This window comes from Palaemon carinicauda, chromosome 6 (genome assembly GCF_036898095.1).
Source record: "Palaemon carinicauda isolate YSFRI2023 chromosome 6, ASM3689809v2, whole genome shotgun sequence".
Taxonomy (NCBI): Eukaryota; Metazoa; Arthropoda; class Malacostraca; order Decapoda; family Palaemonidae; genus Palaemon; species Palaemon carinicauda.
The window spans coordinates 153,086,508-153,107,769 of record NC_090730.1 but is presented as its reverse complement, the minus strand read 5'-3'; the positions used below and the strand labels follow the sequence as shown (position 1 = coordinate 153,107,769).

At 46.8% G+C, this 21,262-nt stretch overlaps 2 protein-coding genes across 4 annotated transcripts in view; one reads left to right on the top strand and one right to left on the bottom strand.

Moving 5' to 3' along the window:
- The window catches only part of LOC137642741 (uncharacterized), an 81,777-nt gene that overhangs the window by 47,296 nt on the left and 13,219 nt on the right, over window positions 1–21,262 (bottom strand). For all 3 annotated transcript variants that reach the window (XM_068375577.1, XM_068375578.1, XM_068375580.1), the window contains exon 2: window positions 4,432–5,000. In XM_068375577.1, coding sequence (XP_068231678.1) covers window positions 4,432–4,625 — 194 coding nt within the window. In that variant the 5' untranslated portion in view covers window positions 4,626–5,000. The remainder of the gene's footprint in view (window positions 1–4,431; window positions 5,001–21,262) is intronic.
- The window catches only part of LOC137643288 (histone acetyltransferase type B catalytic subunit-like), a 103,494-nt gene continuing 87,009 nt past the window's right edge, over window positions 4,778–21,262 (top strand). The window contains exon 1 of the mRNA XM_068376127.1: window positions 4,778–4,836. Coding sequence (XP_068232228.1) covers window positions 4,778–4,836 — 59 coding nt within the window. The remainder of the gene's footprint in view (window positions 4,837–21,262) is intronic.

Genomic DNA, 21,262 nt, shown 5'->3' with positions numbered 1-21,262 from the left:
CCAGTTGTCGTAGCCGATAACTTAGGCCGACGTGGTTGAAAGAAAAGGGAGCTGGAGTCCTGCAGAGTCTGGAAGAAAGCGCCTTGGAGGAGTGAAACCGGAAGTCGATTTACTCCGCACAGCAGATGTTTAAGTCTCTGTCCTTGGGCAAAGACAAAACTCTTCTCAAGGATGGAAGGGTGTCTGAGGTCGTTGACCTCCACAGATGAGACACCCGAAGGAAGCCTTCAGTCAGTGCGTCCAGATGGTACAACATCGAGCTTGTCCGCAAGTAGATACTTAACGACGAAAGGCCAAGGTGCCTGAGCTCGAGAGGAGGAAAGTACCCTTGATCTTCCTGTAGCTTCCTTGAACCAAACCTCGGGCCGTAACCGAGGAGGGAAAGAACCTGGTAAGCTCCCAGAGGAAGAGGTAAGCAGACACCCCTTGTCCGATGGAGAAATCTTCAACGGAAAGCCCCCCCGCCAAAAATCCTTCCAGGGCGGGAGAAGGAGAGAGTACTCGTGCAGGAGAGGGGACCCTCGAGACCGACCTCTTGGGAACCAACTTCGCCCTGGGGGAAGTCACCACGAAGTCCACTCCTCTCTTTCTCTTCAGCGTAGGAGAGACAGCCGCTGGTTTGTTACCCTGGCCGGTGAGTGCTGGTTTCATAAACCTCATTAACGCCCGTGCCAGCGGATCAAACCATGTCTGCTGCTCCAAGGACACAAGAGTCCGAAATCCTCGCTAAGGTGAAAGGGATCGGGCGATCCTTTGGAGAGGACACGACGGTTCCTGCCTGAAAAGAAGGTGGGAAGAATGCTGTACTGACCTGTCTTCGTCCTGCACTACCAACCTGTGCTTGGATGGAGGTGATCCCGAGTGCCGCCTAGGAGCACGCGTCCCTGCTGCTACCACCGGCTGTGGAATTCGCCGCGAACTATGGTCGCGCGAGGGCGAACGGTCGCGCAAAGGCGAATGGTCGCGCGGGCGCACAGGCGAGTGGTCGCGCGGGCGCGCAGGCGAGCGGTCGCGAGGGCGCGCAGGCGAGCGGTCGCGAGGGCGCGCAGGCGAGCGATCGCGCGGGCGCGCAGGCGAGCGATCGCGCGGGCGCGCAGGCGAGCGATCGCGCGGGCGCGCAGGCGAGCGATCGCGCGGGCGCGCAGGCGAGCGATCGCGCGGGCGCGCAGGCGAGCGATCGCGCGGGCGCGCAGGCGAATGGGCGTGACGGCGAGGGATCGTGCTGCCGCGTAGGTGAAGAAGATCGCTGGCGGTAAGCGATGGCGAGCAGCCTGTGTAGGTGAATGATCGCGTGATAGGGTGCGATGGTGATCAGCATCCGCAAGAGGGCGAGCGTTCAGGGTTGTGCGATGAGGAGCAGCATGCGTAAGCGGGCAATCGTGCAGGGTTGTGCGATGGCGAGCAGCATGCGCAGGTGAATGATCGCGTGAAAGGGTGCGATGGTGATCAGCATCCGCAAGAGGGCGATCGTTCAGGGTTGTGCGATGAGGAGCAGCATGCGTAAGCGGGCAATCGTTCAGGGTTGTGCGATGGCGAGCAGCATGCGCAGGTGAATGATCGCGTGAAAGGGTGCGATGGTGATCAGCATCCGCAAGAGGGCGATCGTTCAGGGTTGTGCGATGAGGAGCAGCATGCGTAAGCGGGCAATCATTCAGGGTTGTGCGATGGCGAGCAGCATGCGCAGGTGAATGATCGCGTGAAAGGGTGCGATGGTGATCAGCATCCGCAAGAGGGCGATCGTTCAGGGTTGTGCGATGAGGAGCAGCATGCGTAAGCGGGCAATCGTTCAGGGTTGTGCGATGGCGAGCAGCATGCGCAGGTGAATGATCGCGTGAAAGGGTGCGATGGTGATCAGCATCCGCAGTTGAGGGTCGCGCGATGGCGATCAGCATCCGTAGTTGAGGGTCGCGCGATGGCGATCAGCATCCGCAGTTGAGGGTCGCGCGATGGCGATCAGCATCCGCAGTTGAGGGTCGCGCGATGGCGATCAGCATCCGCAGTTGAGGGTCGCGCGATGGCGATCAGCATCCGCAGTTGAGGGTCGCGCGATGGCGATCAGCATCCGCAGTTGAGGGTCGCGCGATGGCGATCAGCATCTGCAGTTGAGGGTCGCGCGATGGCGATCAGCATCCGCAGTTGAGCTAGTAGCTGGCGAACCATGTTCCTTCAGAAGTGTTGGAGAACGTTGGCGTGCCAGCTGTAACACACGTGGGCGATCCGGAGATCGCTGGCGAGCTGATGATCGCTGACGAGCTGACGATCGCTGGCGAGATGATGATCGCTGACGAGCTGATGATCGCTGACGAGCAGAAGGCTACGCGTGGAAGCCTGCTCAAAGAAGAAGAGTCCTTGACCCCGACCTGAACCGAAGTTCTAGATCGCGAGGGCGAACGTGGGCGCACAGGGCACGTAACAGGAACCGCAGGGAAGATCATCTTGAAAGCGCTGACGAACAGGAGAGCGCTGACGAACAGAAGGGCGCGCAGGGAAACCCTGACACGCAAGGGAAGAACCCCCGTGGGGGCAACCCTTTGCCCCGAAGGGATCGATGTCCGCCGGGAGACTGATGTCCGTCGGAAGACCGCTGTCCGTCGGGAAGACCGTTGTCCGTCGGGAAGACCGTTGCCCGTCGGAAGACGAGATTAGACTGCTGTCCATCTGCACCAAGACGGAAGATCGAGAAAAAGAAGTTGTAGGCTGCAAACGGAGATTCAAAAAGGCGCCTCAAGCACCCTTATAGGGAGATGAGAGGCCCTTACGACGAGGCGGACGGAGGGCCTTACGGCGAGGGAGGCCAACAGCAACAGCAACAGAAGAAACCTCCGAAGAGGAGTCTCTATGAGTGTACTCTCTCGCGAACGAAAGAGAAACACTTCGTGGAAGAGACTGGTCAGCCAGTGACCTAAAAGGGGCAATCCTCCGAATAGGAGCTCCTGCAGTTGCCCAGCCCCTTGAGCGAAACTGCAGGTGCGACCGCTCAGCACCAAGAGCATAGTCGCACGAAAAAAAGGCAAGAGAAGAACCCCCCAAAAGAGGAAAAGCTCAAGCCTGGACAGGAAAAAAAAACTTCCCTCGGAAGGAAAGTTATCCGCCCAAGGAGGCAAGCCTCCTGACTGTTCTAAAATGAACTGGAGAGCTGTCCGTCGACACGGGAGTACTACCAGTAGAAGGAGACACGCCCCTGACGACAATACAAGGGGGGAGGCAGCAACAGCCGAATCCCCAGGACTCAACCAGACAGCTCACACCGTTGCTATATTACAGAAACGAACTAGATCGGTAACTGTAAAAAAATAAAACAAATAATATTAGTACACATTCATTCCCCCGGGAAGGCTCCGAAGAGGAATCCCGAGGAAAAGGAACAAGAATTACACAACAGGCACGTGCCCTCACAACCACTTACACTCGCGGAAGGAGAGCTGTAACCAAAACAGAATTATAACAATTATAATTATGTAACTATGTAATTATGTAATTTAAAAATGAATGAACACTAAAGAAAAAAACGAAAACCCCGAAAGGAATCGTTCTACAAGCTGAAAAATTAACAACTACAATTAGATTCATAAACTAATTGAGACAAAATGTACGGCGTAGCAACCCCACCCACACGGGAAGGAAGCTACAAGGGCGTAGTAAAACATAGTAAAAGGGTGAACGACCTCAAGAGAGAGAGAGAGAGAAAGACCGAAGTCAAACTCGATCGCAACCCATAAAATTAGGCCGTGGTGGCCTAACTGCCGAGGCCTCCACGTAGATATCGTACACTACACACACACATCTGAAAAGGAAACTTACTTATTTCTATACTCAAATATATATACAAACATGAAAACATGTTTACATATATATTGAGTAAAAGAAAAGTAAGCGATTAAGTAAAGACAAAACAGACAATGGCTGCCAAGCGAGGACCAAGACAGAGACGTCTGTCACAGTCCGAGCCAAAAGTGAAAGTGAGTATTCACCTGTGTGTGAGGGGGAGGAGGGGTAGCTAGCTACCACTCCCCTACCCCCCCCGCTAACTAGCGCGGGGGTAATACACCCTCGTTAAATTCTAATGGCTCGCCATTTCAGCTACGCTAAAAGTAATAACCCTTTGTAAATAGCGTGGTTTGTATTTCGGTTACGGAACAAATAAGGAAAAGGAATAAATGTTGCAGTAGTTGACTACACACAAAAAATTCAAGTACTGTAGTATTAGAAACTAAAAGTCCTGCAATGTTTTTCTACCAATAACAAAATTAACTAGATGAACAACTCACTGACATTACCCAACCTACACCCAAAGAAATAAAAGAAAAATTTGAGGGGAAAAAATTAGCTATTTGGTCTTAAATCGGACTAATAAATAAGATTAAAAAATTACATTCACAACATTAAAATACTAAATGATTACTTGAAAAAATATTAGCATACTCAACATACCTTCCATATTCCTGTAGAATAGTTTCATCACAATCCCAACAGATATAATGATCGGCTTTCGCAGATTCAGGAAGACTTGTTAATTCAAGATCTCGTAGGGCAACAATAACTTCCACATTATATTCACCGGATCCAAGTTTCTTGTACAGAGGTTTCCCCTGATCCGCCTCACCGCATACCACACACTTATCCATCTTACTTTTTATTTATTCTCTATTTTACCATATATAATTATCATGGCAAGGAATGTTAAAAAATCACTGAACAGCAACTAGCAATTATTGTTAGCTTCTCAACAGTAATATAAAAGTCATAGATATTCTTCAAATTGGAGCAGAAGGGAAACATGACTGATGCCCCATTTCTCAATAAATGTAACACCTTTTTAGTTGGAGTACTTGAACAGTAAGTAACAGAAGACGCCCACCTTTCCACATGAACATTTTTCAGGGTATCTACATTCAAATACTGGTTGCAGAAATTAAATGATATCTAAAACTTCAAGACAAAATTTGCATGTCTATGTAGTTGTGCTTTGGGATTTTACTCTGTAAATGGCAGCTTTTAACCTGTAAACAAAAAGGAAAAAGTATTAATAAGATGTCTGACAATCAATCACTGGTATATGGCACTTTACTCTGTGCTTTGTCAAATACAAATTAGAAATGGCAGATTTTAATGAGGATTAGCATATACGAACTAAAGGCCTTATGTATAAGAAGAGCGCAAGCAAACTGGGATGGCCATTGAAACTATACTTGAAATGCTGTTAACAAATAGTAGGTGAGTAAGGTACAGTATTTCCATCTACCTGTATGATATAATCAAGCCAGTTTTGTTTCCCAGTCTCAGTGATTGAGAAATCAAATATACAATAAAGGACTCATGTTGACATAATTCTTCTAATTTTCTAGTAGGCTTACTAAACAAACCCTAGTTTATTATGTAAGCTCATTCTTTGGCGCAAGCTAGGATGTCATTGATTTTTGGCAACGAGGCAGTTAGTCAAATCTAGTCCATTGGAAAAATATATGCAAGACAATCCATTGGAAAAATATACGATTCATGTGAGTGGTGGGAAATTAAATTATAATAATTGCCAATAATATATATCACATCACTCGGATGGTTCTTGTTTCACCGTGGCTCGCTTCGCTTACAAATAAACATTATCTCAATGATCCTCTGTTCTGACAGGCAGCAGGCTACATGTATATGCTGCGCACGGTATTTTTGTCGGTCACTATTAAGGTATCATTAATTACCAATAATTTATTCAACATTCCTCAAATGGTTTTTGCTCCACCGTGGCTTGGTTCAATCACAAAAATCTATTATCTTATTGCTCATCTGTTCCGACAATCAGTACATGGATGGGCTGCACATGCCAATCATGTGGTCCATTATTTCTGGGATATATTTTTACTTTTAGATAAGCAACAACAGCTATGTACTGAACAGAAGGCATTTTCAACATCAATTGCAAAAATTATCACAAATTTGGAGGTAATTTGTATTTTTCCTAACTATACAAGCCTGTAGTTCTTAATCATAGGAGAAGAAATCAGCACTATTGTTATTATTACCAAGTAAGATACAACTCTACATGTAAAACCAGGTAGCTATAAGCCCAAGGGCTCCAAAGGGGAAAAATAGCCCAGTGAGGAAAAGAAATACTGTAAGGAAGTAAATATGACAAATTCGCAGATAATTTGTATTTTTCCTAACTATACAAACCTTAGCTATTTACATGGGGGTAATTACTTCAGCGTAGCTGAATGATGAGTCTTTAGAATTTTAACGAGGGTTTACTACCCCACCGCTAGTTAGTGGAGGGTAGGGAGGGGTAGCTTGCTAAACCCCCCCCCCCCCCTCACACACACCAGTGAGTGCTTCACTTTGCTTAGAGGTAGGACTTATCCCGGGGGACAGGGCTGGCGGGCAAATATGTGTAAATAGCCAAGGTTTGTATAGTTAGGAAAAATACAAATTATCTACGAATTTGTCATTTGTTCCGTAACTGAAATACAAACCACGCTATTTACATGGGGTGACTCAACCCTTAGGAAGGGGGGTAAATCCCTGCCATACTGGCTTTGGCTTGCCCGGGGACTCAATATTCGAGTGTGTAAGTACTGTACTCAAGAAATAAGGAGTCCCTGCGCCTCGCTAGCATGCTGTGAAACTGCTGCGGCCTACATAAGCTATGTATGAAGGTGAGGAAGTGACTCGTCCTAGGAAGTTGACCTGGAGTTCTTCAGATGGAAATCTAGGCTAGGACTCTCCCAATACCACCTCGTCAGGGTTTGGGGACATGACAGTATTACTGTACACTTAATACTAGGAACACAAGGGAGCATGGATTACCTGCAGTGGTTCGAGGTCAGCTGTGCACAGAACCCAGGATGCTGCTTTCTCCAAGGGAGGAGAGGATGAAGAAAAGAATAAGGGCCAGACAGATCTTTTCATTCACGCAGACTAAAACCGGGTAACAATGCCCTCAACCTTCTGTTACTTGTCCATTAAGGAGCCTGATGTTAGACCACCTGTTGTGCAGCCACCACAGGGCCGATAGAGAACGTATCGAGCCTCCTGTGTGTCACGTCTTACAGGTAGTGGGCCGTGAAGGTGGTCTGACGCTTCCACACCCCAGCTTATAGGACCTGCGTCACTGAATAATTTTTCTTGAAGGCCAGGGACGTAGCTATGCCCCTGACATCATGCGCTCTAGGCCGACGTGACGGAGAAGGGTCAGGATTTAAGGCCAGGTGTATTACCTTGCGAATCCAGGCCAAGATAGTATTCCTGGTGACCCTCCTCTTCGTTCTCCCAGTGCTCACGAACAAGGCTTGCACCTGGGGACGAACTGCAACTGTTCTTTTAAGATACAACATCAGACTCCTCACTGGGCACAGTAGGAGATGGTCTGGGTCATTTGTTACAGAATGAAGAATCGAAACCTGGAAAGAGTCGAACCTAGGGCACTCCCGGATTCTGAGTCTTGGCAACAAACTCAGGGACGAATCTGAACGTTACCTCCCCCCATCCCCTTGAATGGGCGATGTCGTACGAGAGACCATGCAATTCACTGACTCACTTGGCCGAGGCCAATGCTAGCAGGAAAACAATCTTCCAAGTAAGGTGGCGATCTGAAGCCTGGCGTAATGGTTCGTAGGGAGGTTTCTTCAGAGACCTGAGAACTCGAACCACGTTCCATGGAGGAGGTCTCACTTCCGACTGAGGGCAGGTAAGTTCGTAGCTTCATATGAGCAAAGAAAGTTCCAGCAAGGAGGAAATGTCTATTCCTTTCAGCCTGAAGGCCAGGCTTAAGGCTGAGCGATAGCCTTTCACCGCCGAGACCGAAAGGCGCATTTCCTCCCGCAAATATACAAGAAACTCTACTATTTCTAGAATAGTGGCATCGAGGGGAGAGATACCCCTCCCACGAAACCAACCACAGAAGACTCTCCACTTCGCCTGGTAGACCCCTGCAGATGACTTTCGCAGGTGTCCAGACATCCTCTCCGCAACTTGTTGCGAAAAGCCTCTCTCTGTGAGGAGATGCTGGATAGTCTCCAGGCGTGAAGCCGAAGCGATGCTACGGCTTTGTGGAAGATGATGCAGTGTGGTTGCTTGAGTAGCTCGTGTCGTGGGGGGAGTTCTCTCGGGAGTTCCGTCAGGAGCTGCAGAAGGTCCGGGAACCACTCTGCATGAAGCCATAGCGGAGCTATCAAGGTCATTGACAGGTTGACCGATAGTCTAGTCTTGTTGAGCACCCTTCTCATCAGACAGAACGATGGGAAGGAGTAGACGTCGATGTTGTCCCACCGTTGTTGGATGGCATCTTGCCAGAGTGCCTTGGGATTCGGGACTGGGGAGCAGTACAGCGGCTGCTTGAAGTTCAAGGCTGTCGCGAACAAGTCCACTGTCAGGGAACCCCACAAAGTCAGGACTTTGCTGGGTACTAGAGGATCCAAAGACCACTCAGTACTCACTATCTGCGAAGCTCTGCTCAGACTGTCGGCGAGCAAATTGCTTTTGCCCGGAATGAAGCGAGCTGATAGTGGTATCGAGTGGACTTCGGCCCATCTCAGAATCTCTACTGCAAGATGGGATAGCTGTTGTGAAAAGGTACCTCCCTGCTTGTTGATATAAGCCACTATGTGGTGTTGTCGCTCATCACCACCACAGAGTGACCCGCCAGGGTCTGTTGGAACTGTTGAAGGGCCAGATATACGGCCTTCATTTCTAGCAGATTGATGTGGAGGTACTTTTCTGATTCTGACCACTGGCCTGAGATCCTGTGGTTCAGAACGTTCCCCCCCCCTCTTTTGATGCGTCCGAGAACAGCATCAAATCTGGGGGAGGACGAGAAGATCCACTCCCTTTTGAAGGTTTCCGTCGGTCAACCACCACTGCAGGTCCGTCCGTTCCGCAGGCCCCATAGGGACCAGAATGTCCGGGGAATCATAGCCTTGATTCCACCGAGACTTGAGCTGCCATTGCAGGGATCTCATCATGAGACGGCCATTTGGAACTAGACGGGCCAGGGAGGACAGGTGACCTAGGAGACGTAACCAAGATTAGGCTGGAAGCTCTTCTCGTCTGAGGAAAGGCTCTGCGACCCTCCTCAGCCTTGCTATCCTGTCGTCTGATGGAAAGGCTTTGTGGAGATTGGTGTCCAATATCATGCCTAGATATACCAGTCGTTGAGATGGAAGCAGAGAAGAATTCTCGAGATTTACCATGCTCCCTAGATCTTGGCAAAGTCCCAGAAGCTTGTCTCGTGTCGAAGAAGGGTCGACTCCGAGTCTACCAGGATCAGCCAGTCGTCCAGATAGCGAAGGAGACGGATGCCGATCCTGTGTGCCCACGAAAATATCAGGGTAAACACTCTGGTGAACACCTGTGGTGCTGTGGAGAGACCGAAACACAGCACCTTGAACTGGTAGATCTTGTTGTCTAGGCTGAATCTCAAGTACTTCCTTGGAAGACGGATGGATTGGGATCTGGAAGTACGCGTCCTTTAGATCCAGTGTGCACATGAAGTCTTGCAGTCTCACTGCAAGTCTGACCGTCTCTGCTGTCTCCATGCTGAACGGAAGTTTGTTTGACAAACTTGTTCAGGGCTGAGAGGTTGATGAAGGGTATCCAGCCTCCAGACGCCTTCTTTACAAGAAAGAGTCGACTGAAGAAACCTGGGGAGCCGTCGACGACCTCTTGGAGAGCATCCCTCTTGAGCATGGTCTCGACTTCTGCCCGAAGGGCTAGCCCCTTTGCCGATCCCATGGCATAGGAGCTCAACGACACTGGATTCGCTGTCAGGGGAGGTAGAGATGTTATAAACGGGACGCGATATCCTTGGCTGATCACGGAGATCGTCCAGGTGAAGTGGCGAGACCCGCCTTAGTGAACGCCTGGCAGGAGACTTGCGTAATCTCGGGGAGTCGCTGGCACTTAACGGGAGAGCGCGACACTCACTCAGCTGGCGAGAATGGTGTTCATCTCACCTACAGTGTAGGTCTCTCTGTAAAGAGAGACGATCAATCGCCACCTGATGGTGAGGTGACAATGGCTCATCCAAAAACGAGTGACGATGAGCAGGTGAGACGGGCCTAACTAACGCATAGCGAACAGCTGTAGAGTGACAAGCTGCTAACAAGTCACGAATGCTGCTGCATAGCAAGAAGCCATCAAGTGAAGAAAGCCCAGAGGATCAATGTAATGAGAGCCAGAAGGCTCAGCATGATGAGAGTTTGAACGCTCAAAGTCCTGTTACCCCTGGGGCTCAGCGTGACGAGAGAGAGAGAGAGAGAGAGAGAGAGAGAGAGAGAGAGAGAGAGAGAGAGAGAGAGAGAGAGAGAGAGAGAGAGAGAGAGAAAGAGAGAGAGAGAGGGAGGGAGAGAGCGCGCGCCTTCCCAAGGAAAACACTGCCTCGGACTTTGCTCTCCCCCAGATTTAGTGGGGGGGGGCAGTCTTTGTGTCAGCCACAGCAGGGGTGGGCAGCAGCACCAAGGCCATCCGGCACTGAGCCCAAAGGAGAAGGATCCACCAACTGAAGGAGTTCGAACAGAACTTCATTTAACGGGAGACCATCTACTCTGCCATTCCTCAAAGAGGACCGGACGAGGAACAGCTTCGGGGAGAGTTCAAGGGAAGACCCTGACCACATACCTCTCCCCCAGGGAGCTAGACCACTCCCGACAAGTGATGTTCCGGTCACACCGTTGGCCTCGACAAGATGGACAGTTGTTGAGGATCCATTTTAAGGGCAAACATTAAGGTACCGCAGGGGCGCGCATTAGGTCTAAGAGAGGTGTGCATGAGGCCGGTCAGTAGAAACCAACATTCTTAAAAGAGAAAAGTAAATAAAGAATTAATTGTAAACAGTCAAATGGCAAGTCCGGTTTATGGAGGGAGAGAGCGGCAACGTAGACACTCTACCGAGGCAGGCAAAAGCAAGGTGGATGCTAAACCCACGTGTGTGAGTGGGGTAGCCGGCAACCCCCATCCCTCTCACTAACCAATGGTTGGAGTAGTAATGGAAAGCATTACTTGTATCATTACCCACGGAACTATAATAAAACCAAAATTTTGACCTTTTCATACAAGTGAATGGTTTCGTAACTTGAAAAACCAAAAAATTAATAGCTATAAACGTTTCTTATCAAAGGCAATTGTACACAGTTTAGTGTGGTGAAATACAGTAGACATAAAACAAAAGATCAACAGACAATAGTTAGCCGACATGCTTTAGGGCAATGTTCAAATCATCAAATAATGTAAGTACTATATAGCTATACTGTATTCGTTTATGTTATAATTTATCACATTGAACCGAATGAGATTGATGATTAAAATAACACCATAATACTAGCCCATGGGGCTGGCGTGCGCAGCACATCAATGCATCGCTTGCCAGAACAGAGGAACAGCCCAGGCCGAACAAAATCCAGTGAGTAAATAAATCATAAAAATTCAGTGGACAAATGCAACGCAAAAGCCACGGCTACAAACTACTAGAAAATGGTAAGAAAACTCACATTTTCTATGCATGCAAGAGGTCTGGCCCATCGATATATACAGGGTTCTTAAAAATTCTATGACTGGGTAAAAAAACTGCCAAAAGGGAATGTAAACAATGCATGTGCAGTATCCCACAATCAGTCTCTCAGAAGTAAACAAAAAACTTAGAAAAGGAATTAACAGTAAAAACAAAAGTTTCATAACCTAGGAAAACACGGGCTCTATCTATCGGAAAATTTTGAAACTATGCAGGAGCTACCCATGACTTGTATGCGGACCAGGCTGATCTTAGAAAATATTGTCGTAGTAAAGGTAAACAATATTATGTAAAATGATAAAATAACTTCATATTATGGTATATCAAATCATAATAAAGAATATTTCCCCATAAAGAAAAATAATTTGACAAGAAATAAAAAAGATATCACCTGTTCTAATAAACTACATTCTACTCTCAAGCAAACGATCAAGTTAAAACCCACCACATAATGTTATTTTCCTTAGTAAAATAAATTTTTGAATATACTTACCCGATGATCATGTAGCTGTCAACTCTGTTGCCCGACAGAAATCTAAGGTCGGGATACGCCAGCGATCGCTATACAGGTGGGGGTGTACACAACAGCGCCATCTGTGAGCAGGTACTCAAGTACTTCTTGTCAACAAGAACTCAATTTTCTCCTCGGTCCACTGGTTCTCTATGGGGAGGAAGGGAGGGTCCTTAAATTCATGATCATCGGGTAAGTATATTCAAAAATTTATTTTACTAAGGAAAATAACATTTTTCAATATTAATCTTACCCGATGATCATGTAGCTGATTCACACCCAGGGTGGTGGGTGGAGACCAGCATACATGTTAACATTAGGAGCTAAGTATCCCGTATTTCATTTTAGCAGTTATTCAAAATAACAAGCATAAAATAAATAAGTACCTGGTAAGGAAGACGACTTGAACAATTACTCTGCCTTTTTAAGTACGTCTTCCTTACTGAGCCTCGCGATCCTCATAGGATGCTGAGCGACTCCTAGGAGCTGAAGTATGAAGGGTTGCAACCCATACTAAAGGACCTCATCAAAACCTCTAATCTAGGCGCTTCTCAAGAAATGATTTTGACCACCCGCCAAATCAAGTAGGATGCGAAAGGCTTCTTAGCCTTCCGGACAACCCAAAAATATTTCAAGAGAAAGATTAAAAAGGTTCTGGAATTAGGGAATTGTAGTGGTGGAGCCCCCACCACTACTGCACTCGTTGTTACGAATGGTCCCAGAGTGTAGCAGTTCTCGTAAAGAGACTGGACATTCTAAAGATAAAAGACGCGAACACTGATTAGCTTTTCCAAAAGGTTGCGTCGAATATATTTTGCAGAGATCTATTTTGTTTAAAGGTCACGGAAGTTGTGACAGCTCTAACTTCGTGTGTCCTTACCTTCAGCCAAGCTTGGTCTTCCTCATTCAGAAGGGAATGAGCTTCTCGTATTAACAGTCTGAAAATAATAGGATAAAGAATTCTCTGACATAGGCAAAGATGAATTCTTAACTGAACACCATAAAGCTTCAGACGGGCCTCGTAAAGGTTTTAAAATAGAACTTAAGAGCTCTTACAGGACATAATACTCTTTCTAGTTCATTTCCAACCATACGATAAGTTTGGAATATCGAACGATATTGGTCAAGGCCGAGAAGGCAGCTCGTGTTTGGCTAGAAAACCAAGATGTAGAACATGTAGCCGTTTCGGATGAAAATCCGATGTTCTTGCTGAAGGCATGAATCTCACTGACTCTTTTAGCTGTGGTTAAGCATATCAGGAAAAGTCTTAAAGGTGAGATCTTTCAGGGAGGCTGATTGAAGTGGTTCGAACCTGTCTAACATAAGGAATCTTAGAACCACGTCTAAATTCCAACCAGGTGTAACCAAACGACGCTCCTTCGTGGTCTCAAAAGACTTAAGGAGGTCCTGTAGATCTTTATTGTTGGAAAGATCTAAGCCTCTGTGACGGAAGACTGATGCCAACATGCTTCTGTAACCCTTGAGTGGGAGCTGAAAGAGATCGCTCTTTCCTCAGATATAAGAGGAAGTCAGCTATTTGAGTTACAGAGGTACTGGTCGAGGAAACGGATACTGACTTGCACCAGTTTCGAAAGATTTCCCACTTCGATTGGTAGACTCTAAGGGTGGATGTTCTCCTTGCTCTAGCAATCGCTCTGGTTGCCTTCTTCGAAAAACCTCTAGTTCTCGAGAGTATTTCGATACTCTGAAGGCAGTGAGACGAAGAGCGTGGAGGCCTTGGAGTACCTTCTTTACGCGTGGCAGACATAGCAGGTCCACCCTTAGGGGAAGAGTTCTGGGAACGTCCACTAGCCATCGAAGTACCTCGGTAAGTTATTCTCTCGCGGGCCAGAGGGGAGCAATTAGCGTCCACTTGCCCCTTCGTGAGAGGCGAACTTCTGCAGTACCTTGTTGACAATCTAGAACGGAGGGAATGCATATAGATCTAGATGAGACCAATCAAGTAGAAAGGCATCTAAAAGAACTACTGCTGGGTCCGGGATAGGTGAGCAAAGTATTGAGAGCCTCTTGGACATCGAGGTTGCGAAGAGATCTATGGTTGGCTGGCCCCAGGAGACCCAAAGTCTCTTGCATACATCCTAGTGGAGGGTCCAATATGTTGGAATTATTGTCCCTCCCTACTGGGACAATCTGCTAAGACATTCAAGTTGCCTTGGAAGAAACTTGTTACTAGTGAAAAGTCTAGACCTGTTGAACAGGAGAGGAGGTCACTTGCGAACTCGTACCATGTCAGAGAGTAGGTCCCTCCTTGCTAGGAGATGTACATTAAAGCAGGGAGTTGACCATGTTCACCTCCACTACTTTGCCTTGAAGGAGAGACCTGAAGCTTTTCCAGGTCAGACGTACTGCCAGAAGCTTCTTGCAGTTGAAATGCATTGTCCTTTGACTCGAGTTCCATAATCCCGAGCATTCCCTACCGCCTAAGGTCGCACCCCCGCCTACGTCCGATGCGTCTGAGAAGAGAACGTGGTTGGGAGTCTGAACAGTCAGGGGAAAAACCTATCAAAGGTTGATAAAGTCCTTTCATCCAGTCAGACCAGACTTATCTTCCGGAAACCGGGATCTAGACCGCTTCTAGCGTCTTGTCCTTTTCCAGTGAAGAGCTAGATGAAACCGAAGAGGACGGAGGTGTAGTCTTCCAAGTGACACCAATTGAACCAGGGATGACAGTGTCTTAACCAGACTCATCCACAGCCTGACAGGGCCGCGTTCCTTCTTCAGCATCTTCTGGATGGATAGCAGGGCTGGGGGTTGATCGTCTTGTTCAGCCATGTCCTCATCAGAGGGTTCCTCATCCGAAACTGATGAGGAAACGGCAACGGAGTGGGCAACGTCTGACTCGCTGAATCCGGTCACACTGGTGGATGCGTGACGGAGCCGGACACAAGATCATGGTACGGCTGCACAGTCTGTGAACTGTCAACTATGGGGAAGCGAGAAAGTACAGCGACAACCCGAAACTGTCTAGACTGTCTGGGTTGTGCAAACAACCCCTATAGGGTTGCTGAGGTTGCCGCACTGCGTCACAACAAGTCACCTCTGCTGGTTGTTGAACGTCTTCCTAGTGACACACTAAACGTCCACAACCACCTCCGAGAGTCGCTTAACGTTAACGTGCGACTGGCAACCCACACTGGGTCGCACCGGAGGAGGAATCATCTCAACTGGCGGACGTGAGTAGGAAATCTCAGCGTCAACAGGGCGTACAACCAACCGGTAGGAAGGTTGTTGGCAAGAAGGTTCTTCTCCGTAAAAAATCCTCTATCAAGGACTAAGCTTGGACTGCATGTCTTGCAACAAAGCCCAAGGTCTATGGGAGCAGGTGTGGCAACAGACGGGGTAGCTACTGAAGCGGAACCATTTACCCTCCCTGGAAGCATGTTATGCTTTAATTAAAGTCCATAGGAGGCTAAGCAGCTTAAGGCTCCTCTCCAAATGACAGAGTCCTCAAGGGAATATCAGAAGGAGGGAGAACAGCACTTTCTCATCTACAGGAACCATGTCCGAGAAAAGCTAGGTTATCTCAGTGAGGGTTTCACTGGAGCATAAGCAGAAGACCAGAAGGCAACGTTATGAAACTGCTTGACAGTCTGTGAACTGTCAAAAACTGAACTGTCAACCACAACAGGAGCGTGAGGACATACAGCACTGGTGTATAGTAGCAGACCAGAAGGCAACGTCATGTAACTGTTTGACAGTCTGTGAGTTGGCAACAACCAAAGTTGTGTGGGGAAGCCTCAACTCTTGACTGACTAGTTTGCTGCGGGCGAGTGGCGGTAACCACAGTGTGTTGCGGAGGCTGACACACCGTGTCAAAACACGGCAGCTTGTGGTAGCTCACGCACGGCAACGGAGTGCTCCGTGTGTCTGTGGGAGTCATCATACGTCTGGCAGGGTTGACTGTGCATGGGTGGAGGAGCTCTCACAACAAGAGTGTGGGAGCAGGCAGCCATGCCGGGCGCACAACCGTGGAAGGTGTAGGCAAACGGGTGCATCGTCAACCTTCTCCGCAGTCGGAGTGTGGGAGCTGGCAACAACAAAAGCGGAGTGCTGGTGCGTGGGAGAGTATGCCGTGGGTTGCGGAGCATGCCGCATTGCGGCAAAACACGGCAGCTTGACAGCACCTTCCCACTGCTGATGCGGTAGCTCACGCATGTTAACGGAGGGTGCAGCATGAACATGCGTCTGGCAGGGTCGACTGCGCATCGGTGGTGGAGCTCTCACAGGTGGAGTGTGGGAGCAGGCAGCCGCAGTATCTGCTGAGCGCACAACCGTGGCAGGTTGTAGGTTAACAGGTGCAGTGTCAACCTTCTCAGCACGATACTCCTGCATGAAGGAAGCAAGCTGAGACTGCATATCTGCAGTATGGACCACTAGGGTCTATAAAAGACGGCAACAAACGGAGCTACTGTCCGTTGTGACTGAGGGTCTAAAACAGCTGGTGCGGCAACAGACGGAGTTACTGCCTGTTGCGGTACCACCTTGCCTCTCTCGGAAGGTGTGCACAGGGTTGCCAGGTTGGCCTTTTTTCAGGCCAAAAAACCTCGAATTTGACACTTTTTTTTTTTTTTTTAATTTTTAATTGGCCTTCAGTAATATCATGAAAAATATGCGGATATTAAGTACTGTACTATATATTTGGCCTTTTTCTCCATATAGGTTTTTTAAAGCTTCCGTTGTTTGAAAGTTGGCTTATCTCATATAGAAAATCTGGCAACCCTGGGTGTGCAGTCGTCGAAGACTGCAGCGAGTCCGAACTGACCCAGTGGCTACACCTAGGCCGTTGGACTTGCGCGGAAGGGACCGACCTGCACTTAAAAGCTGCAAGTTTGGTCCATGGTTTCTGCGAGAAACCTCTTCCGCAGACGAGGAATAAATGGGCTCTCTCGTCTTTGTGTGGGTGGGGTGATCACGTCGGCAACGTGTGTAGAAACACCCGAAACCACGGAGGGAAAACGTCTGTTCGTCGATCAAGGCCTGTGGAACCCATAAGTCCTTCGACATTACTTCTCCCCTGGGCTTGGGAGCTTGTAAGAGGTATCGGACTAGGTGAACAACTGGCACGAACAGACGAACCCTCGAACGCAACACTGTAACACTTTGCGCATATCACTTTATCACTTTTGATTTTCTGTTTGCACTTATTTCACTGAACTCGAAACTTTAAGTGATTTGTACCTGAAACACGCAATCCTATCCTTCATTAAAAGGTAGTAATTGCGAAAACAGTTTTACAATGCAACAGAAAAACATAATGAAAGATAAAGAATTCAGTGGCTGGAAAAGAGACTAAACACTAGATCAAATAAACTACGTTTAAAATCTCTCACCGCATAAAGCCTGGGAACAAGAATAAAACTCTAGAAACGTTTTACCTTCTTCCCCTATAGCGACTAGGGAGAAGAGTAAAAAAAAGAGAACAACGTTACCCGCTTGAACGAAACGTTTATTCTCCTCTCTCTCCCTCCGTCTCTATCTCTCTCTCTCTCTCTCTTGACTTAGAACCTGAGAGATGAGCCCAATTATATATCGTTAAAACATATTATTTGTTAAAGGAAAAAAAAAACTGAAAGGTTTCCCAAATAAAAAGTTCCTTTATTAGAATTAAAACCATTTAAGCTAAGAAAGAATGAACGAAACGCTAGAATCGGTTTACTCTTACTGCAACGTGAAACCGTGAAATACTCTCTCTCTATCGTAACGATAGAGCGCATGTTGAACGTTCTGAACGTCAACAACTGCGGAGACTGAACTAAACGTTAGTTCATCTTTGAAAACAGTACGAGACTATCAAAGAAATTCTTTCAAAAACATAAAATTAAAAAAGTATACATTCTTAAAAGGAAATACGATATGACGGGGTCAATGTTAATTAACTTCGGTTCCAAGTAAGGACCGCCTACTATTAGGAAAGGTCGTAAATAAACAAACATAAAAATTAATTTTTATAAGTTTATAATAAATGGAAAGTTAATCGAAGAGGCCTATAAATAGCGGAGAGATATAAAATAAATAGCAAAATTACAAAAAACCTAAACACACTTCCGTCTAAGGGAAGGGTCAGTCATTAAAAAGTGAAAGAGAGACCATACTCTCTTCGTCACCAACACTTCCGTCTAAGGGAAGGGTCGGCCATTTAAAAGTGAAAGAGAGTCCATACTCTCTTCTTCACCATAATTAAATCTATCCAAAACGAGTTCAAGTTTTGAAATGAAGATAAAACCCCTGCATAGCGAAAGCTCAAAACTGGAATAGTGTACTTCACCAAAAAGTTGTGAAAACAAATCCAGTTAGGGACGGCGTATTTAGTAGGTCTTGCCTGTGGCACGACAGAGGAAAAATTGAGTTCTTGTTGACAAGAAGTACTTGAGTACCTGCTCACAGATAGCGCTGTTGTGTACACCCCCACCTGTATAGCGATCGCTGGCGTATCCCGACCTTAGATTTCTGTCGGGCAACAGAGTTGACAGCTACATGATTATCGGGTAAGATTAATATTGAAAATGTTAGGTTACGTTAAGTTGAGCTGGATTCCAAATGACATAGCCATATGAAATGGATTAAATGTGCTAGGGTAGGTTAGGTTGAGCTGGATTCCAAATGATATAGCCATATGAATTGGATTAAATGTGCTAGGGTAGGTTGAGCTGGATTCCAAATGACATAGCCATATGAAATGGATTAAATGTGCTAGGGTAGGTTAGGTTGCACTGGATTCCAAATGACATAGCCATATGAATTAGATTTAATGTGCTAGGGTAGATTAGGTTGAGCCGGATTCCAAATGAAACAGCCATATAAATTGGATTAATTGTGCTAGGATAAGTTGAGCTGGATTCCAAACGACATAGCCATATGAATTAGATTTAATGGTTTCATTGTAGTGTATTACAGGGCAACGTAACCTAGGAAAACAACTAATTTTTCTTATAGAAAAAATGTTATTTTCCTTAGTAAAATAAATTTTTGAATATACTTACCCGATGATCATGTAGCTGTCAACTCTGTTGCCCGACAGAAATCTAAGGTCGGGATACGCCAGCGATCGCTATACAGGTGGGGGTGTACACAACAGCGCCATCTGTGAGCAGGTACTCATGTACTTCTTGTCAACAAGAACTCAATTTTCTCCTCGGTCCACTGGTTCTCTATGGGGAGGAAGGGAGGGTCCTTAAATTCATGATCATCGGGTAAGTATATTCAAAAATTTATTTTACTAAGGAAAATAACATTTTTCAATATTAATCTTACCCGATGATCATGTAGCTGATTCACACCCAGGGTGGTGGGTGGAGACCAGCATACATGGTAACATTAGAAGCCAAGTATCCCGTATTTCATTTTAGCAGTTATTCAAAATAACAAGCATAAAATAAATAAGTACCTGGTAAGGAAGACGACTTGAACAATTACTCTGCCTTTTTAAGTACGTCTTCCTTACTGAGCCTCGCGATCCTCATAGGATGCTGAGCGACTCCTAGGAGCTGAAGTATGAAGGGTTGCAACCCATACTAAAGGACCTCATCAAAACCTCTAATCTAGGCGCTTCTCAAGAAATGATTTTGACCACCCGCCAAATCAAGTAGGATGCGAAAGGCTTCTTAGCCTTCCGGACAACCCAAAAATATTTCAAGAGAAAGATTAAAAAGGTTCTGGAATTAGGGAATTGTAGTGGTGGAGCCCCCACCACTACTGCACTCGTTGTTACGAATGGTCCCAGAGTGTAGCAGTTCTCGTAAAGAGACTGGACATTCTAAAGATAAAAGACGCGAACACTGATTAGCTTTTCCAAAAGGTTGCGTCGAATATATTTTGCAGAGATCTATTTTGTTTAAAGGTCACGGAAGTTGTGACAGCTCTAACTTCGTGTGTCCTTACCTTCAGCCAAGCTTGGTCTTCCTCATTCAGAAGGGAATGAGCTTCTCGTATTAACAGTCTGAAAATAATAGGATAAAGAATTCTCTGACATAGGCAAAGATGAATTCTTAACTGAACACCATAAAGCTTCAGACGGGCCTCGTAAAGGTTTTAAAATAGAACTTAAGAGCTCTTACAGGACATAATACTCTTTCTAGTTCATTTCCAACCATACGATAAGTTTGGAATATCGAACGATATTGGTCAAGGCCGAGAAGGCAGCTCGTGTTTGGCTAGAAAACCAAGATGTAGAACATGTAGCCGTTTCGGATGAAAATCCGATGTTCTTGCTGAAGGCATGAATCTCACTGACTCTTTTAGCTGTGGTTAAGCATATCAGGAAAAGAGTCTTAAAGGTGAGATCTTTCAGGGAGGCTGATTGAAGTGGTTCGAACCTGTCTAACATAAGGAATCTTAGAACCACGTCTAAATTCCAACCAGGTGTAACCAAACGACGCTCCTTCGTGGTCTCAAAAGACTTAAGGAGGTCCTGTAGATCTTTATTGTTGGAAAGATCTAAGCCTCTGTGACGGAAGACTGATGCCAACATGCTTCTGTAACCCTTGAGTGGGAGCTGAAAGAGATCGCTCTTTCCTCAGATATAAGAGGAAGTCAGCTATTTGAGTTATAGAGGTACTGGTCGAGGAAACGGATACTGACTTGCACCAGTTTCGAAAGATTTCCCACTTCGATTGGTAGACTCTAAGGGTGGATGTTCTCCTTGCTCTAGCAATCGCTCTGGTTGCCTCGTTCGAAAAACCTCTAGTTCTCGAGAGTATTTCGATACTCTGAAGGCAGTGAGACGAGCGTGGAGGCCTTGGAGTACGTTCTTTACGCGTGGCAGACGTAGCAGGTCCACCCTTAGGGGAAGAGTTCTGGGAACGTCCACTAGCCATCGAAGTACCTCGGTAAGTTATTCTCTCGCGGGCCAGAGGGAAGCAATTAGCGTCCACTTGCCCCTTCGTGAGAGGCGAACTTCTGCAGTACCTTGTTGACAATCTAGAACGGAGGGAATGCATATAGATCTAGATGAGACCAATCAAGTAGAAAGGCATCTAAAAGAACTACTGCTGGGTCCGGGATAGGTGAGCAAAGTATTGAGAGCCTCTTGGACATCGAGGTTGCGAAGAGATCTATGGTTGGTTGGCCCCAGGAGACCCAAAGTCTCTTGCATACATCCTAGTGGAGGGTCCAATATGTTGGAATTATTGTCCCTCCCTACTGGGACAATCTGCTAAGACATTCAAGTTGCCTTGGAAGAAACTTGTTACTAGTGAAAAGTCTAGACCTGTTGAACAGGAGAGGAGGTCACTTGCGAA